This window comes from Salmo trutta, chromosome 10 (genome assembly GCF_901001165.1).
Source record: "Salmo trutta chromosome 10, fSalTru1.1, whole genome shotgun sequence".
Lineage (NCBI taxonomy): Eukaryota > Metazoa > Chordata > Actinopteri > Salmoniformes > Salmonidae > Salmo > Salmo trutta.
Genome location: NC_042966.1, coordinates 1,289,401 through 1,307,683, shown reverse-complemented (window position 1 = coordinate 1,307,683; position 18,283 = coordinate 1,289,401). Strand labels below are relative to the sequence as shown.

The 18,283-nt window shown below is 43.6% G+C and overlaps 1 protein-coding gene across 1 annotated transcript; it reads right to left on the bottom strand.

Annotated features, from left to right (window-relative positions):
* Positions 1–50: 50 nt before the first annotated feature.
* Positions 51–18,283, bottom strand: LOC115200935 (epidermal growth factor receptor kinase substrate 8-like protein 1). Its single transcript, XM_029764060.1, has 15 exons — positions 18,161–18,283; positions 12,101–12,237; positions 11,703–11,767; positions 11,467–11,596; positions 11,187–11,275; positions 11,037–11,111; positions 7,447–7,595; positions 6,544–6,688; positions 6,381–6,433; positions 6,170–6,278; positions 5,163–5,288; positions 4,857–5,004; positions 4,204–4,369; positions 1,996–2,128; positions 51–506 (listed from the first exon to the last, which is right to left on the bottom strand). The coding sequence occupies exons 2-15, from the start codon at positions 12,189–12,191 to the stop codon at positions 420–422; spliced, it is 1,566 nt and encodes a 521-aa protein (XP_029619920.1). The 5' UTR covers positions 12,192–12,237; positions 18,161–18,283; the 3' UTR covers positions 51–419.

Below are 18,283 nucleotides of genomic sequence, written 5' to 3'. Positions count from 1 at the left end.
AGGCTTTCTTGTCTAATATGTGAGTGTATAAATAATGGACATAAACAAGACAAGTATACATTAATTTAAGTTGGTCTGCAAATAGCAGGGAGAAATGGTACAATTGATTCAATCAAGTCAACATAGAAAGGAGAGAATATTCAAGAATACCTCAGATTGTCATAACAGAGGACAATTGCCCTTAAAAAGTTGAACTTTAAAGCAACCATTTACAGAAAAAGGCAAAGCCTTGATTCAAGACTCCACAGTCTGACTTGAAGAGCCACCAATTACATAAAATTCATATCGGCATAATATTACATCCGACAGTGACTAACTTTTGTTAGAATCAAGACTGTCTTTGTGTGTGTGTGTATGTGCAGGGATTGTTCCATTTCAGCATGAGTCTTTTCATTTTTAGGAGAGTGGTACGTGATGTTTTACAGTGTGCTACTCTCCAGTTTCAAATCCACCCTCATCTTCTGCTTTTCCATCACTGCCTCCAGCTCTGTGGCCTTCTTGGCGTCCTGGGAGAACAGCATTTCAATCAGGTACAAGTTATGGTAGGTGAAAACATGGAAAGACGACACAACAGGGACATGATGGATTTAAAACTCAGAACTGAGTGCAGCTGGAGTAAAATTGGGAAAATGCATTAGTTTTATACGTATGATGATGCTGAGGCACACTGCAATCATATAATTAGTAATCATATAGGATCTATATGGCAGTCATCAGATTGCCATATAGATCCAATTGAGTGGGTTGAGTCACTGACGTGATCTTCCTGTCTGGGTTTGGCACCTTCGTGGGCTATACTCAGCCTTGTCTCAGTAGTAAATTGGTGGTTTGAAGATATCCCTCTAGTGGTGTGGGGGGCTGTGCTTTGGCAAGGTGCTTAGGGTTATATCCTGCTTGGTTGGCCCTGTCTGGGGATATTGTCGGACTGGGGACCACAGTGTCTCCCGACCATTCCTGCCTCAGCCTCCAGTATTGATGCTGCAATAGTTTGTGTCAGGGGGGCTAGGGTCAGTCTGTTATATCTGGAGTATTTCTCCTGTCTTATCTGGTGTCCTGTGTGAATTTAAGTATGCTCCCTCTAATTCTCTCCCTCCCCTCCCGGAAGACCTGAGTCCTGGGACCATGCCTCAGGACTACCTGGCCTGATGACTCCTTGCTGTCCCCAGTCCACTTGGTCATGCTGCTGCTCCAGTTAACTGTTCTGCCTGCGGCTATGGAACCCTGACCTGTTCACCGGACGTGCTACCTTGTCCTAGACCTGCTATCTCTAACTCTGAATGCTCGGTTATGAAAAGCCAACTGACATTTACACCTGAAGTGCTGACCTCTATTATTTGACCCTGCTGGTCATCTATGAACGTTTCAACATCTTGGACATGTACTGTTATAATCTCAACCCGACACAGCCAGAAGAGGACTGCCACCCCTCAAAGCCTGGTTCCTCTCTAAGTTTCTTCCTAGGTTCCTGCCTTTCTAGGGAGTTTTCCTAGCCACCGTGCATCTACATCTGCATTGCTTGCTGTTTGGGGTTTTAGGCTGGGTTTCTGTATAGCACTTTGTGACATCGGCTGATGTAAAAAAGGCTTTATTGATTTGATTGATTGAATGCCCCCGTGCACAAAGCGAGGTCTATACAGAAATGGTTTGTCGAGATCGGTGTGGAAGAACTTGACTGGCTTGCAAAAGAGCCCTGACCTCAACCCCATTGAACACCTTTGGGATGAATTGGAACGCTGACTGCAAGCCAGGCCTAATTGCCCAACATCAGTGCCCGACCTCACTAATGCTCTTGTGGCTGAATGGAAGCAAGTCCCCACAGCAATGTTCCAACATCTAGTGGAAAGCCATCCAAGAAGAGTGGAGGCTGTTGTAGCAGCAAAGGGGGGACCAACTCCATATTAACGCCCATGAGTTTAGAATGAGATGTTTGACGAGCAGGTGTCCACATACTTTTGGTCGTGTAATGTATAATGTGCATTATAGGCTGATCAGTACCTCCAACAGTGCTTTCTGCACAGTGAGCTGGCTGTACACTCTGGTACCCTCGTCTGGTAGAACTTCTCGTAGGTCCTCCTTGTTCAGAGAGAAGAGCAGGGCTCCCGTCAGCTTTCCCAGTAATGTCACTGTCCTGAGGGGGGAGATGCACACAGGTGGTCAGTCACTTGCCTCAGTCTTTACTCTTCATTTATTTATCCTATTCAATCATCTGTGAACAACTGAGTCATCTCTGTGTAAGAACTAGAAAGATCCATTGAGTACTCAATCCAGGTCTTGAGGACTATTCCAGGTTCAACAATTGATTCAGTAGAAAGTAAATGAATATTGGTATATTGCGACAAATGCCTATGAACTGATTAGTAAACAATACATGTAACGAAATCCTGGAGTTACTATAAGTCCACAAAGTTAGTGATACACAGGGAGACCCCAAATGACCTCAACTAACCTGTCCCCCCGCACACTGACTCGGTACTGGTACCCCCTGTATATAGCCTCTTTATTGTTACCTTTTACTTTAGTTTATTTGGTAAATATTTTCTCAACTCTTCTTGAACTGCACTGTTGGTTAAGGGCTTGTAAGTAAGCATTTTACGGTAAAGTCTATACTTGTATTCGGTGCATGTAACAAAGTTTGATTTGATTTGACCAGAATAGGTCCCTGATTGGAATAGGATGAGTATGGATTTTAGGCAGGGGCGGAAATCCCGGGGGGGACGGGGACCCCCCCATCCTGGGAAAAATATGATTTGTCCCCCCCAATATATCACTGAAACATAACTATGTAATTTAAATAATATTAATAATACGCAATGAAAGCAATTGTGCTGATTATAGACACTTAATAGCGCGTTTTTAAGTTTCAAAAGATTGCAACCCCCCCACCCTTTGCCTCACAATGGTTTGATCCACTGCCAGTTCCTTAGCTTGCTACGTAACTGACGTGAGGTTAATCCAGTCAATCGCGCACACACACTAGCTGAATATGCAGAGCTAGCGCGCAAATATTAACTATTAAGCTAGCTAGTACCTATTCCATTTATGTGGCGTCGTCAAAGATGGAATCAGCATGCAGATGATGTAAGTTAGTGCTTCAAAGTCCCTGTGATAAGGTTAGCGATAAACTGAAGTCCAAACTGAACAGAACTACACTCTCTTCTACCATTCTCTTAAATATATTTAATGGTCTCGTTGCAAAAGCTAAATAGTCGCAAATGAACTTTTATTTATTTATTTTATTTCACCTTTATTTAACCCAGGTAGCAAAGATTATAGCAAACACCACTGAAACTGAATTGGTGCTCGCTAGCTTTGCAAATTCAGCTATTGTTGGAAGCCAGCCAATATGAAACAAACTATTAAAATTACAAAAGGTTGCAGCATATGTTGTGTAACTGGTGAACTCATACAGCTGTCAACTCTTGTCATTTTAATCCGTTTCACATTTGCTAGCTACCTTTTAGATCGAAGCCCAAATAGAATGATAAAAGATAAGATGATAGAAGCCCATCTCCTACTGTAAATAACCTACACACTGTGTGTGTGTGTAGCCAGCCAGGCAGGTAGAAAAATGGCAGAAAAATAAAAGACGGACATCAGAGTATTTTTCAATACACCAAAACGCATAGTAAGAACCCTAGTAGCCTAATATCTCAAAGACTCGTTGATAAAATGTTCATAAGAAAGAAATGAAATTCTAATGGAAATGTTTCACAATGATGTCATTAGGCAGAGCAGGCAACAGATGGCACACAGACAGCAGAGCTGGGGACAGATATGCAGGGACAGACTGGCAGAGACAGGGAGTCTCAGGTAAGTTTGTTGAGTCTTTGTTTGGCAACATTATGAAAGGTTCTCCATTTTTTTTACTTGTAAAATAGGAACATAATTGGAAAATGCCATGGATACCCCCACTCTCAACTTAAACTGGTGACTGAACTAAGATTTGTTAAAGGCAATGGTATTGCTGTTGTGATTAGTTGTGTAGTTTTGGGTACCGGTAGTTAGGAGTACGGCAAACACCTTATTTCTTTGGTTCCTCAATATACATTTACCATATTACAATGTAGGCTGTGTTACAGCACTACTTTTGGTGTCCCCCTCAGGAATTGCTCTTGAGAAAATTTCATGTAATTGTCCCCTCCAAAGTTGATATCAGATTTTCGCCAATGAGTTTAGGGTTTGTGGGGGTCACGTCAAACTCACATCTCACTGAAGCCCTTCCCCCTGAGCCACTCCTCCACCTCCTCGGGAGGTGAGCGGTAGTCCAGGGGGACCGAGGTGTCCGAGGAACGAGGGATGACTAGGGGCCTGTTTAGGCTGGCCTTCCCATTGGTCAGTCTCTGGAGGAGCTCGTCGTTCACCATCATGACTGAAGAGAGGGAGAGTTTTTACTATATGTCGTCTACAGTATGATGTCTATCTGGTTTATTTATTTATTTATTTTTTTTGTCATTTAGCAGACGCTCTTATCCAGAGCGACTTACAGTAGTGAATGCATACATTTCATACATTTTTTTTTTCTGTGCTGGCCCCCCGTGGGAATCGAACCCACAACCCTGGTGTTGCAAACACCATGCTCTACCAACTGAGCTACAGACATAACAAACGGAGCAGACATAACAGCTGAAATCACTGTCTGTCATTCTCTCCTGTTTTTATGTCTTTCACACACAGAGGGAACAGACAACCACTTTCCACTCTCTGGAGTCTCCCTCACACACACTTGCGTGTGCACACAGACACACATACACATTCACACGACAGAGAAAAGACAAAGCGTCTCTGTATAGTGCAGCGCCTGAGTCGCTCCTCTGACACAGTGCAGAAATATAAAGCCTCTCAGTATAGTGTGATACCTTTGTCTGTGTCAACTCGGGCTGGAATGTATTGGTTGTATGATGGTGAGGGAGGGTGGTGGTGGTGGTGGCGGGCTGAGGGGCTTGGGGTCAAGGCTGGAGGGCTCGGAGAACTGTGAGTCATGGCCAGGGTAGGCGAGACTGGAGGCTGGCCCGGAGCAGAGGGGAAAGGAAAGAGGAGTGAACAACATTGAAAACATTGATATTGACTCAATGAAAGGACTACCAGTATGTGGGCGTGAGTAAAGGAATGGGCATGGATTGGCGTGTGTGTGTGTGCATGCGTGTGTTACATTGGTGTGTTACCTTTGGTGGTCTCATGGTGACGGGGCTTTCTATGTGAGACACTGGCTCCAGGATGTTGAAGGGGACAAAGCCAACCTCGTTGAAGCGATTACGACACTTCCACCAGCGTTTGGACGACTGCACCACCTGACACAGAAAACGAGAGAAGCCAATGTTTATACAGAGAACAATTAAGGAAGAATGAAACAAGTGATCGATTTAATCGTGTGGTATTGGCAACTCACAATTTTCTATTTCTAGCAGTGAAAGTTGTTGCCAAGGTAAGAGCCAGTATGTACAGTATGCCCAGAATCTGGCAAGGACAGTGTTCAGTACCTGTGCACCAATATTTGTTTACTAGGTTTTTTTAATTCTGGCATTACACCTTGATTAAGCAATAATGCTTGATTGAGGAGACATTTCTTGTTTTGGACTCTCTCTCTACCACACCTGCTGTCGCTAACTCTGAATGATCGGCTATGAAAAGCCAACTGACATTCACTCCTGAGGTGCTGACCTGTTGCACCCTATACAACCACTGTGATTATTATTATTTGACCCTGCTGGTCATCTATGAACGTTTGAACATCTTGGCCATGTTCTGTTATAATATCCACCCGGCACAGCCAGAAGAGGACTGGGCACCCCTCAGAGCCTTAGTTCCTCTCTAGGTTTCTTCCTAGGTTCTGGCCTTTCTAGGGAGTTTTTCCTAGCCACCGTGCTTCTACATCTGCATTGCTTGCTGTTTGGGGATTCAGGCTGGGTTTCTGTATAGCACTTTGACATCGGCTGATGTAAAAAGGGCTTTATAAATAAATATGATTGATTGATTCTAAAGATGGATTTTGTACAGTATCACCAACATCACTGGATTGTGCACCAGATTTGGTCTTTATCAGCCATGTGTCTTACCATTGAAAGAGAGCCCTGGAAACATGGCACATAGACTAGCTACCAGGCGTGTGTTTTTCAAGAATGTTCCTGAATAGTTCTGATTAATGTAACGTAATGACTTTTCAGATGTTTACCCCCAGTGTATCTCCCTGTTGTACTGACAGCTCACTGTTGTTGCGGGCCACAAAGTCATAGCTGCAGCTGTACATCCTCTCTCCCTCAGGGGGTAGGACACTGCCATACCTGAGAGGGGAAAGTGGATGATTGGTATTACTACAAAATAAAAAGTAAACAATACGAAAATATATATATATTTTTTTATCCAAAGGTGACTTAAAAACGTACAGTTCATCACTCATAGGGGTGACTGGAGGTCCAACTGGCTGAGTAGGCTGCAGCTGAATTAGCAAAGAGAGAGATGGGGGAGAGAGGGAGAGGATGATGTCAAATTCATATGTTACTCACTTTGTGAACTCAATGTACATGATGTGCATCTCATATTCCATACCTTTTGTTTTTCCCGCAAGGCTTCATGTTTGTGTTGTGACTCGACCGGATCCTCCCAAACCTGCCCATCTGCCCTGGAGGCCTCTGGCTTCCACCCGTCCAGGAACACAGGTGTGTACGGGGCCACGGGCCCTCTGAGCTGGGAACTTAGAGGAGAGAGAGTAAGAATATAACCAGTGTAGAACTTGACTGAGATGAGCCAAAAGAAATAAGGTCATCTCTCTCCACAGTACTGTACTATTTCAGTGGCACATGTTACTGGCTGACTAAATATTGACATCGTCATGTCATGCTGTCTCATCATGTCACGTTTTGCAAATGTCACAGCCTGCCGCAGTGTCAGAAAAGAGAGCCATACAGGTCTATCACGTGAGACTATAGACTGCGACACTCAATATTTTGCCAGCAGCATACCACCCTGCATCCCACTGCTGGCTTGCTTCTAAAGCTAAACAGGGTTGGTCCTGGTTGGTCCCTGGATGAGACCAGATGCTGCTGGAAGTGGTGTTGGAGGGCCAGTAGGAGGCAACTTTTCCTCTGGTCTAAAAAATATCCCATTACCCTGTGTAGGGTGCCGTCTTTCGGATGGGACGTTAAACGGGTGTCCTGACTCTCTGTGGTCATTAAAAGATCCCATGGCACTTTTCGTAAGAGTAGGGGTGTTAACCCCGGGGGCCTGGCTAAATTCCCAATCTGGCTCTCATACCATCATGGTCACCTAATCATCCCCAGCTTACAATTGGCTCATTCATCTGTAACTGTAACTATTTCCCAGGTCGTTGCTGTAAATGAGAATGTTATTTTACTTACCTGGTAAAATAAGGGATAAATTAAAAATAGCCGAAAGTTCATTCATCATAAGGGTTCATGGGGGTCCATGAGGCACAAAGCACTTAGTACCTACTGTGGTAGTGTCCAGTGGGGCCCAAGGGCCGTCCATAGCTGCTTCTCCTCTTCGGTCAGGTTGTCTTGAAGCAGGGATATGGCTGAGTTGGTCAGGGCAGGGCTGATCACTGAGGCTCCTAAAGCTGGGCCCCCAATAGTCCTCACCAGCTGGGGCCACACAGGAAAGAGATCACAGTTTAGATCAGGATCATTGGGGAAAAAATGGGTTGACTGGAGAATTTGCAACAGTAGATTAATTAATTCATAAGGCAAGCTAGGCCTAATGAACTCTATGGTCCGGTTTTCACAGACACAGATTAAGCCTAGTCCTGGACTAATAATAATTCTCAATGGAGATTCTCCATTGAAAGCACTTCTCAATCCAGGAGTAGGCTTAATCTGTGTCCGAAAAACTGAACCTATAATATATTGTTCATCACTGACTGGTATAACCCACTATGACTGTTATTACATGTCATTATACACTCTGTGGCCAGTTTATTATGTACACCTAGTACTGGGTCAGATCCCCTTTGCCTCCAGAACAGCCTGAATTCTTCAGGGCATGAAAATGTTGCTCAATTGGTATCAAGCGATCTAACGTGTGCCAAGAAACATTACCACACCGCCATCAGCCCACTACCCCACACCATTACACCAAAGTCACCAGCCTGTACCATTGACATCAGGCCGGATGGGGCCATGGACTCATACTGCTTACGTCAAATCCTGACTCTGCCATCAGCATGACGCAACAGGAACCGGGATTCGTCAGACCAGACAGTGTTTTTCCACTCATCAACTGTCCAGTGATGGCGTGCCCACTAGAGCCACTTCTTCTTGTTCTTAGCTGATCGGCGTGGAGCCCAGTGTGGCGGTCTGCTACAATAGCCCATCCGTGACAAGGACCAACGAGTTGTGCGTTCCGAGATGCCACTCTGCACAACACTGTTTGTGGCCCGCCTGTTAGCTTGCACGATTTTTTTCCATTCTCCTTTGACCTCTCATCAACGAGCTGTTTTCGCCGACAGGACTGCCGCTGACTCTGTTCTGTTTTTTTCTCGCACCATTCTCTGTAAACCCTAGACACTGTCGTGCGTGAAAAGCCCAAGAGGCTGGCCGTTTCTGAAATACTGGAACCAAAGATCATACCACGCTCAAAATCGCTTAATTCACTAGTTTTTCCCATTCTAACATTCAATTGAACACTAACTGAATGCCTCGATGCCTTTCTGCCTGCTTTATATAGAAAGCCATGGGCACGTGACTCATTGTATGAGCGTACCATTTTTGTGAATGGGTGGTGTACCTAATAAATTGAGTATCAGCATAGAGAAAACCAAATGTTTGAGTGAGCTGACCATGATAGCCAGGGTCAAGAGGGTCATGTGAGGTTTTACCCTCCAAGCCCTCTCAGCAGACGACACAATGCTACAGATAAGCAAGCCGTCACACCTCTCTCTCGGTTTCTCCCTGTTTCCATGCAGGTGTGCCAGGTTGCCCATTTTTCCAACTCCTCCCTCTATTCCATCATGGAGTGATCCATAGTTTTATAGGCAGGCAGTTCTTACAGTGTGCCAACCAAGTCTGTGTAAACTGGCACACCTTAACAAGGTTATTTCCTATAAGTATCTTTACCATCTTCTTGTATCTTATTTGGGTCAACATGTCTTCTTCTTATGAGTCTGTTTATAATGTTTATGCTAACAAAATGTGACCAAAGTTTCAATCTGTGATATCACACTGGGTGCACTGCCTTGTGCAAATATTGAACAGCCCTCAAAATATCAAAATATTTTTCCGGTAACGTTTTTCCCCGTGTTGAAAACCATTACAATTTTTCTACAAAATGCATACTTGCCTGTAGGCAAACATACAGTGACTTCAGAAAGTATTCACACCCATTGACTTTACCACATTTTGTGTTAAAGCCTAAATTTAAAATGGATTATGTTTAAATTGTCTGTCACTGGCCTACACACAATACACCATATTGTCAAAGTGGAATTCTGTTTTATGAAAATTGTACAAATTAATAAAAAATTCAAAGCTGAAATGTCTTGAGCCAATAAGTACTCATTCCTTTATGGCAAGCCTAAATAAGTTTGGGAGTAAATGAACAAGATTTTTGTCTTGAATACAAAGTATTATGTTTGGGGCAAATCGAATATAAAACATTACAGAGTACCACTCTCCATATTTTCAAGCACAGTGGTGGCTGCATCATGTTATGGGTATACTTGGGCCTCCCGAGTGGCGCAGTGGTCTAAGGCACTGCATCACAGTTGGTAGCTGTGCTACTAGAGATCCTGGTTCGAGTCCAGGCTCTGTCACAGCTGGCCACGACCGGGAGACCCTTGGGGCGGCACAAAATTGGCCCAGCATCGTCCGGGTTAGGGGAGCGTTTGGCCAGCAGGGAGGTCCTTGTCCCATCGCGCTCTAGTGAGTCCTGTGGCGGGCCGGGCGCATGCATGCTGACACGGTCGCTAGGTGTACGGTGTTTCCTCCGACACATTGGTGTGGCTCGCTTCTGGGTTAAGCGGGCATTGTGTCAGTGCGGCTTGGCTTGGTTGGGTCGTGTTTCGGAGAACACATGGCTCTCGACCTTTGCCTCTCCCGAGTCCATACGAGAGTTGCAGCGATGAGACAAGACTGTTTTTGAGACAATTGGATACCACGAAATTCGGGAGAAAAAAAGGGGTAGAAAAAAAATTATGTAAATACTTTTTTTATGGGTATACTTGTAATTGTTAAGGATTAGGGAGTTTTTCAGGATAAAAAATAAACGGAATGGAGCACAGGCAAAATCCTAGCGGAAAACCTGGTTCCAACAGAGATGAATTCACCTTTCATTAGGACAATAACCTAAAACCCAAGGCCACATCTACACTGGAGTTATTTACCAAGAAGACAGTGAATGTACCTGAGTTACAATTTTCACTTAAATCTACTTGAAAATGTATGAAAAGCTCTTAGAGACTCACATCTGTAATTGTTCCCAAAAGTGTTTCTACAAAGTATTGACTCATGGGTGTCAATACTTGTGCAAATGAGATGTATTTAATTTTCAATATATTTGCAGAAATTTCTTAAAGCATGTTTCCACTTTGTCATGATGGGTTATTGTGTGTAGATAGGCGAGAGAAAAAAAAATATTTAATCAATTTTGAATTCAGGCTGTAACACAACAATGTGGAATAAGTCAAGGGGTATGAATACTTTCTGAAGTTACTGTACATGTATATCAATACACAAACTATATGTGGACAGACATACTAGACAGAGCATACACATAGCCTACGTACAATAGCCTAGTAAGTATGTAACAAGGAGTCAAAAATCAACATGACATTTCTAAACATACTCAAGAATTTAGCTGTTAAATATGAGAATCACTCACCTATCTAATTTCATAATTGAGATGACATAATAAGGATACTAATGAAAAGAAAAAAGTTACTACTTTTGGTTCCCTCCTTCTAGTTATAAAGATATAATCCTGTGTTGACAACAATAGCCACAGGTGTTGTCCCCATAGCTCTCTCCCTCTGTAGGCCTTTCCTAGCCGAGAATAAGCAATGGGTATAAAGTTTATCATTGTTGACTCACCATATCCAGAGGTTTGAACACATGGCGGAGCAGCTCTTCTGAAGATGGGTTGGAGATGGAAGACTTGAGACGAGCCTGGAAAGGAATATGATGAGTATACTATCTAAACTGTTTTGTTGACATAGTAGTGGCAATGTTTCCTTTACTCACCAGAAGACTGAAGCAGTATTTGAATTTTTGGAAGATATCCATGAATTCTACTTCAGGTGGAGGGCAAGCTTTTGCAGTAAGCAAGTCCTCTATATTCAAGAGAAAAGGCAGGGAAAAAATAAATGATCAGTGGATTTTAACTTTGAATGGCATCCTGAGTTGAACCAGTTCAGGAGGTCACTTGGCTAGCAAACATATTGTTGCTCATGTGAATCTTGAGCCCTATAGGGTTTGCGAGTAGCTTAGGACAAAACAAAAACAAACTCCTTATCCCTCTTACCCTCTGCTGTTTGCTTGGGACTTTTCTTATTTTTCTTCTTCCTCTGGCTTAAAACTGTGGCAGCCACTGCAGTCTGTTGTAGCTTTGCCATGAAGACCTCAATGTCATCGAAACAGTGATTAAGGATCCCCTAAAATTGAGACACATGAAAAAGACACATGTTAACCCTACAGTAAAATTGTGATTAAAACATATAATATTGAAATTGTAAAGTGTATGACAATATTATTACATACCACTTCTCTCTCAGCTCGTAGAAAAGAAATATCAGGCTGAGGTTGGCCGCCGTTTACACCATTCGCTGTTGAGGACAGAAGAGAATATGCCTCGTATCCATTTCCATTCATTGCCTAGTTGGAATTTCCTGCATTAAGAATTCCTGCCCACTCTAACTCCCCACACACCTTCCCCAACACACACAATGTAATCTCTGTATTCCTGAGAATCTTTTACCTTAAATACCTCTGCCAGTGCCTAATTTCTCCCCCTCTCTGTCTCTTCCTCTCTCTTCCCCACTCTCCTCCTTTTAGCCAATTCGGTTCAAAGCATTTCAGTGACATGGCAAACATTTAAATTGCCAGAGCATGCACAAACATTGGCTCTCAAACAAAAAGGATGGTTCCCATCTACATACCTCTGATTCCTGGGTAAGGTGGAGGGTTGAAAGGCGGGGGGTTGGGAGCATGTGGGATGGGGGGGCTTGGAATTCCGTAGGGGTCCATCATCGTTGCTTTAGTATTTTGGGGAAGAACAGGGTCTATCGGAGGAAGTCTGGAGGAAAAGGAGAGAGAGATTTTTTTTAACCAGGGCACTCATACTGTATCATGCAATATTACAATAGGAGGTCTTGAAATGAAAGCACAAACAATCTTGATCAGTGATAATCTAGTAAAAAATGTACTGTAAAACAATTGAATGTAAGATTTAACAAGCAGAGGTACAAATATCAATATTGACGTATGCCTAGTGTGACTAATACACGTTAACTCACATATAAAACTATCTATAGCTAAAATGACAAAGCAAATGTATTCCTCAACTTTAGACAGAATTGGAACAACAGATTTAGACAGATAAATAGTTCCGTCACGTTTACAGGTCAAGACATTGTCTGACATTAGTCTGTTTGCTAACCCTCGAAGACATACATACACTCTTGGGGGGAAAAAAAGGGTTCCAAAAGGGTTCTTCGGCTTTCCCAAAGATGAAAGAATAGTAAATTCTCAGCAACTTCTCAGTCATGCAAACACTTTGATGGCATCCAGCACTTCGGATTTGGAAGGAATGTTATATACCAAACTTTCATAGAACCTTGGCACAAACCAAAACGATCATCGAAATCCAGTCTGAAATCGCAAATTAATGGTGGAGATCTTATAATAACTCTATGCCTTCTCTTATCGGGTGATATCCATCAATGCCCTGGACCTCACTTTATCACGAGCCCCATCAAACGGCCTATGCTCCTCTTGCGAACGGTAGATGAAGAGTACCAGCAAAGCTTTGGTATGTTTGGAATGCGCGCAGTGGATTCATTTAAAATGCAGCGATCCTAGCTTTGGACATGGGGTCAATGAAGCTTACCGTTGCTGTCTGTGTGCTGTACCCGCGGGGTGTGTGAGCATTGAAGGTGGAGTGGGATCAGAGGACTTACCGAGGGTGGAGAGTGCACCGGAGGAGGGGGGGTCCACAGCGGAGCGGAGACAACCAGAGGCGAGTGACGGGGGACACGGTGGTGAGGACGATGGAGTAGAACCTGGGGAGGGGTGCTCCATGGCGACAGAGAGGCCACCGGAGGCAGGGCAGGGGGAAGATGGCAGCGCAGTGGGAGGCGAGCTACAAGTGGATCGGGAATTCAATGAGGGCTTTGGGAAGAAGGGCTTACATTTTGTGCACTTAAACGTCCGAAGCCTACTACGGAAGATCGATGAGATACGCCTGTTGGTTTGCAAATCAGAGGTGGGTGTCTTATGTTTTACTGAGACATAGTTGGATTCATCTGTTTCTGACTCAGAAATTGAGATAGGTAATTACTCTGTTGTCAGGAAGGATCGGAATCGGAACGGTGGGGGGATATGTGCGTTTGTAAGATCAGACATTGCTTTTAACGTCAGATCGGATTTATGTGCCGATCTGGAGATTATCTGGCTGGATATCTGCCTTCCCAAAACCAAGCCGATTTTGTTGGGGGTGTGTTATAGGCCACCGAAGCAGAATGCATTCTATGAAGGTCTTGAAATTGTGTTGTCAAACTGTAATGATTCCCTGTTGAAGGAAATAATTTTGTTAGGAGATTTCAATACTGATGTCTGCAAAAAGAATAGCCCAACCCACAATGTAGTTATGCACTTTTGTAGATCACTTTCTCTGACCCAAATGATAAAAGAAGCCACCAGGATATGTGAAACAGTGCAAAGTATGATTGACTTAATATTAGTGTCTGATAAATCCAAAATATCAGAGAGTGGAGTAATAGTATACTGCTCAAAAAAATAAAGGGAACACTTAAACAACACAATGTAACTCCAAGTCAATCACACTTCTGTGAAATCAAACTGTCCACTTAGGAAGCAACACTGATTGACAATACATTTCACATGCTGTTGTGCAAATGGAATAGACAACAGGTGGAAATTATAGGCATTTAGCAAGACACCCCCAATAAAGGAGTGGTTCTGTAGGTAGTGACCACAGACCACTTCTCAGTTCCTATGCTTCCTGGCTGATGTTTTGGTCACTTTTGAATGCTGGCGGTGCTTTCACTCTAGTGGTAGCATGAGACGGAGTCTACAACCCACACAAGTGGCTCAGGTAGTGCAGCTCATCCAGGATGGCACATCAATGCGAGCTGTGGCAAGAAGGTTTGCTGTGTCTGTCAGCTTAGTGTCCAGAGCATGGAGGCGCTACCAGGAGACAGGCCAGTACATCAGGAGACGTGGAGGAGGCCGTAGGAGGGCAACAACCCAGCAGCAGGACCGCTACCTCCGCCTTTGTGCAAGGAAGAGCAGGAGGAGCACTGCCAGAGCCCTGCAAAATGACCTCCAGCAGGCCACAAATGTGCATGTGTCTGCTCAAACGTTCAGAAACAGACTCCATGAGGGTGGTATGAAGGCCCGACGTCCACAGGTGGGGGTTGTGCTTACAGCCCAACACCGTGCAGGACGTTTGGCATTTGCCAGAGAACACCAAGATTGGCATATTCGCCACTGGCGCCCTGTGCTCTTCACAGATGGAAGCAGGTTCACACTGAGCACATGTGACAGACGTGACAGAGTCTGGAGATGCCGTGGAGAACGTTATGCTGCCTGCAACATCCTCCAGCATGACCGGTTTGGCGGTGGGTCAGTCATGGTGTGGGGTGGCATTTCCTTGGGGGGCCGCACAGTGCTCGCCATGTGCTCGCCAGAGGTAGCCTGACTGCCATTAGGTACCGAGATGAGATCCTCAGACCCCTTGTTAGACCATATGCTGGTGCGGTTGGCCCTGGGTTCCTCCTAATGCAAGACAATGCTAGACCTCATGTGGCTGGAGTGTGTCAGCAGTTCCTGCAAGAGAAAGGCATTGATGCTATGGACTGGCCCGCCCGTTCCCCAGACCTGAATCCAATTGAGCACATCTGGGACATCATGTCTCGCTCCATCCACCAATGCCACGTTGCACCACAGACTGTCCAGGAGTTGGCGGATGCTTTAGTCCAGGTCTGGGAGGAGATCCCTCAGGAGACCATCCGCCACCTCATCAGGAGCATGCCCAGGCGTTGTAGGGAGGTCATACAGGCACGTGGAGGCCACACACACTACTGAGCCTCATTTTGACTTGTTTTAAGGACATTACATCAAAGTTGGATCAGCCTGTAGTGTGGTTTTCCACTTTAATTTTGAGTGTGACTCCAAATCCAGACCTCCATGGGTTGATAAATTGGATCTCCATTGATTATTTTTGTGTGATTTTGTTGTCAGCACATTAAACTAAAGAAAAAAGTATTTAATAAGATTATTTCATTCATTCAGATCTAGGATGTGTTATTTTAGTGTTCCCTTTATTTTTTTGAGTAATGTATATGGAATCAGTGTTCATTTTATTACATTTTGCACAAGGAGGATTTTTAAAGATATATTTAAGTGTCACAAAACCGTTAGAATCAGAAGACTAAAAAAATACTGTGTTGAAAAGTTTAGGGAGGAAGTGGGTAAAATTGACTGGTCCCTGTGCTAGGTAGTGTAGGGGTAGACAGTGCCTGGGAAGTATTTAAATGTAGATTCCTTCATGTGGTGAATGTGATGGCTCCCATTAGACGCGTCAGGGTAAAGCAGAGATCTAGCCCTTGGTTTAATCATGAGATTCTAGAATCTATCCAGGCAAGGAATAAGGCCATTAAAAATGTTAAGAACTCTCAAGAGCAGCATGATTTTGTCCTATATAAACGTCACAGAAATTAAGCACAGAGCAGGATGGATGAAGCTAAGAGGGGTTACTTTGCTGAGAAAATAATTGAGAACAAAAATGACCCTAAAAAGCATTGGAAATCATTTAAGGCTGTAGTAGTACTACCAAAAACAAACTAAACAGTATTGGACTGAACATCAAAGGGGAGATGGTATATGAAAAAGCAGAGGTTGCCAATGAATTCAACTCTTTTTTTACTTCTGTTGCCAGCAAGCTGGTTAGCAAGCTGCCAACCAGTTCTGGTTTGTATGGAAGCAACCAAGTCCAGAAGTATTATGTAGAATTAGGGGTTCAGCCAAACTCTTTTTCTTTTGCAAAGGTAGCAACAGCCAAAATAGTCAGTATGCTGCCAGAGTTTAAATGCTCCAAAGCCACAGGCGTGGATAATATTCCTGCAAGGTTTCTTATAGATTCTGCTGAGCAAATTGGCCTTTGTATTACGCATATGGTTGAACAAGGTACCTTTCCAATGGACATGAAACAAGCTAAAGTTATACCTCTGTATAAGAAGGAGATAAAGTCTGATTATAAGCCTGTATCTATCCTCTGTGTAACATCAAAGATCCTGGAGAGAATTGTACATGAGCAAATGTATGAATATGTTAACAAACAGGGTCTAATGTATGATTTTCAGTCAGGAACTAGAAAAACATACTCCACTGATTCATGTCTACTTTACTTGACGGACTTCATCAGGAAAGAGATTGATGAGGGAAATCTGTGTGGAATGGTACTGCTTGACCTACAGAAGGCCTTTGATACAGTTAACCACTGTCTCCTAATCTTCAAACTGGAGGCACTGGGGTTAAGCAGTATCCCTCTAGGCTGGGTAAAGTCCTATTTATCAGGAAGGGAGCAAGTAGTAGAGGTTAATGGTTCACTGTCTCAGGCAAAACCAATGAGTTGTGGCGTTCCGCAGGGGAGCGTGCTTGGGCCTCTGCTGTTTTTATTGTATATTAACAATATGAAAAATGCTTGTTCTTGCTGTCTTTTTCTTTATGCGGATGACTCTCCACTTCTGGTGTCTCACAAAAGTAAAACTATGTTGGAGAGCATACTTAGCATAGGGCTTACTAACATTAGTAAATGGCTTGGAGATAATAAGCTATCTCTGCACTTAGGGAAAACTGAAGCAATTATTTTTGGATCCAGACCTAAATTGAGCAGGTCCTCTAAAATCAGTGTGGAATTAGGGGGTGAGGTGCTGACTACTAAAACCTCTGTTAGTTACTTGGGATGTATCCTTGATGGAAGCTTGGGAGGTGTGAGCATGGCCAATAAAGTGCTAAGGAAGGTTAATGCCAGGCCTAAGTTTTTGGCTAGAATGTCCAAGCTGCTTGATAAGGACCCCATGAAAGTGCTAGCTACTGCCCTCATTCAATGCCATTTTGACTATGCTAGTACTTCCTGGTTTGGGGGCTTATCTAAACTTATGAAGGGGAAGCTGCAGATAGCCCAGAATAAGCTGATCAGGGTAGTATTGAAGGTGAGTCCACGTACTCACATAGGCAGGAGCTGCTTTCAGGAACTAAACTGGCTGCCTGTTGAGCCTAGGGTGTCCCAGATTAGACTAGGTTTGGTTTACAGGAGTATTTATGGTCCTGCACCCAGATATCTAAGTGATTACTTTCCTCGTGTTAGGGATGCACACAATCACAGCACCAGATAAGGTGTTGCTGATGTGTGCTTATACAGGTTCAGGATTAATGCTGGGAAAGGTACTTTCTTGTATACTGGAGCCTCAGAATGGAATGAGTTGCCTCTGCCCATAAAAACAACGTCCTCTCTGGACAGCCTTAAAAATATAAGAACCCTTTCCACAGAGGGTTGTACATGGAACCCAAAACGGTTCTACATGGGAACAAAAAAGGGTTCTTCGAAGGGTTTTCCTATTTTTATTTATATAACCTTTATTTAACCAGGAAAAGCCCATTGAGACCCAGAGTCTCTTTTTCAAGGGAGACCTGGCAAAGAAGGCAGCAACAATCAATACATTACAGAATTAAAACATACACCAATACAATACAACATGATCCAGCCTAAAATAAGCATTTACACTACACTCTGTAACAAGGTCTTCCATCAAAAATCCTATGGGGACAGCCAAAGAACCCTGCAAGGTTCTAGATAGTACTTTGTGTACAGTACAATCCTATAAAAAAAGGTGCTATCTACTCAACAATGTGCATTCCAATGCAGTGCATCATTTTAGAAATATACACCAGGTAGCATCTAAATTATATCTTACCTTTTCTGTGTCCTTTAAATGTCCTTTAACTGTGGGTTTCAAAGTAATTCTGAGTATCAAGCCTGCGTCAGTGAACTGCCACCATTCTCTCTCCTCTCCACCACAATGGCCTTGTTCTCTCAG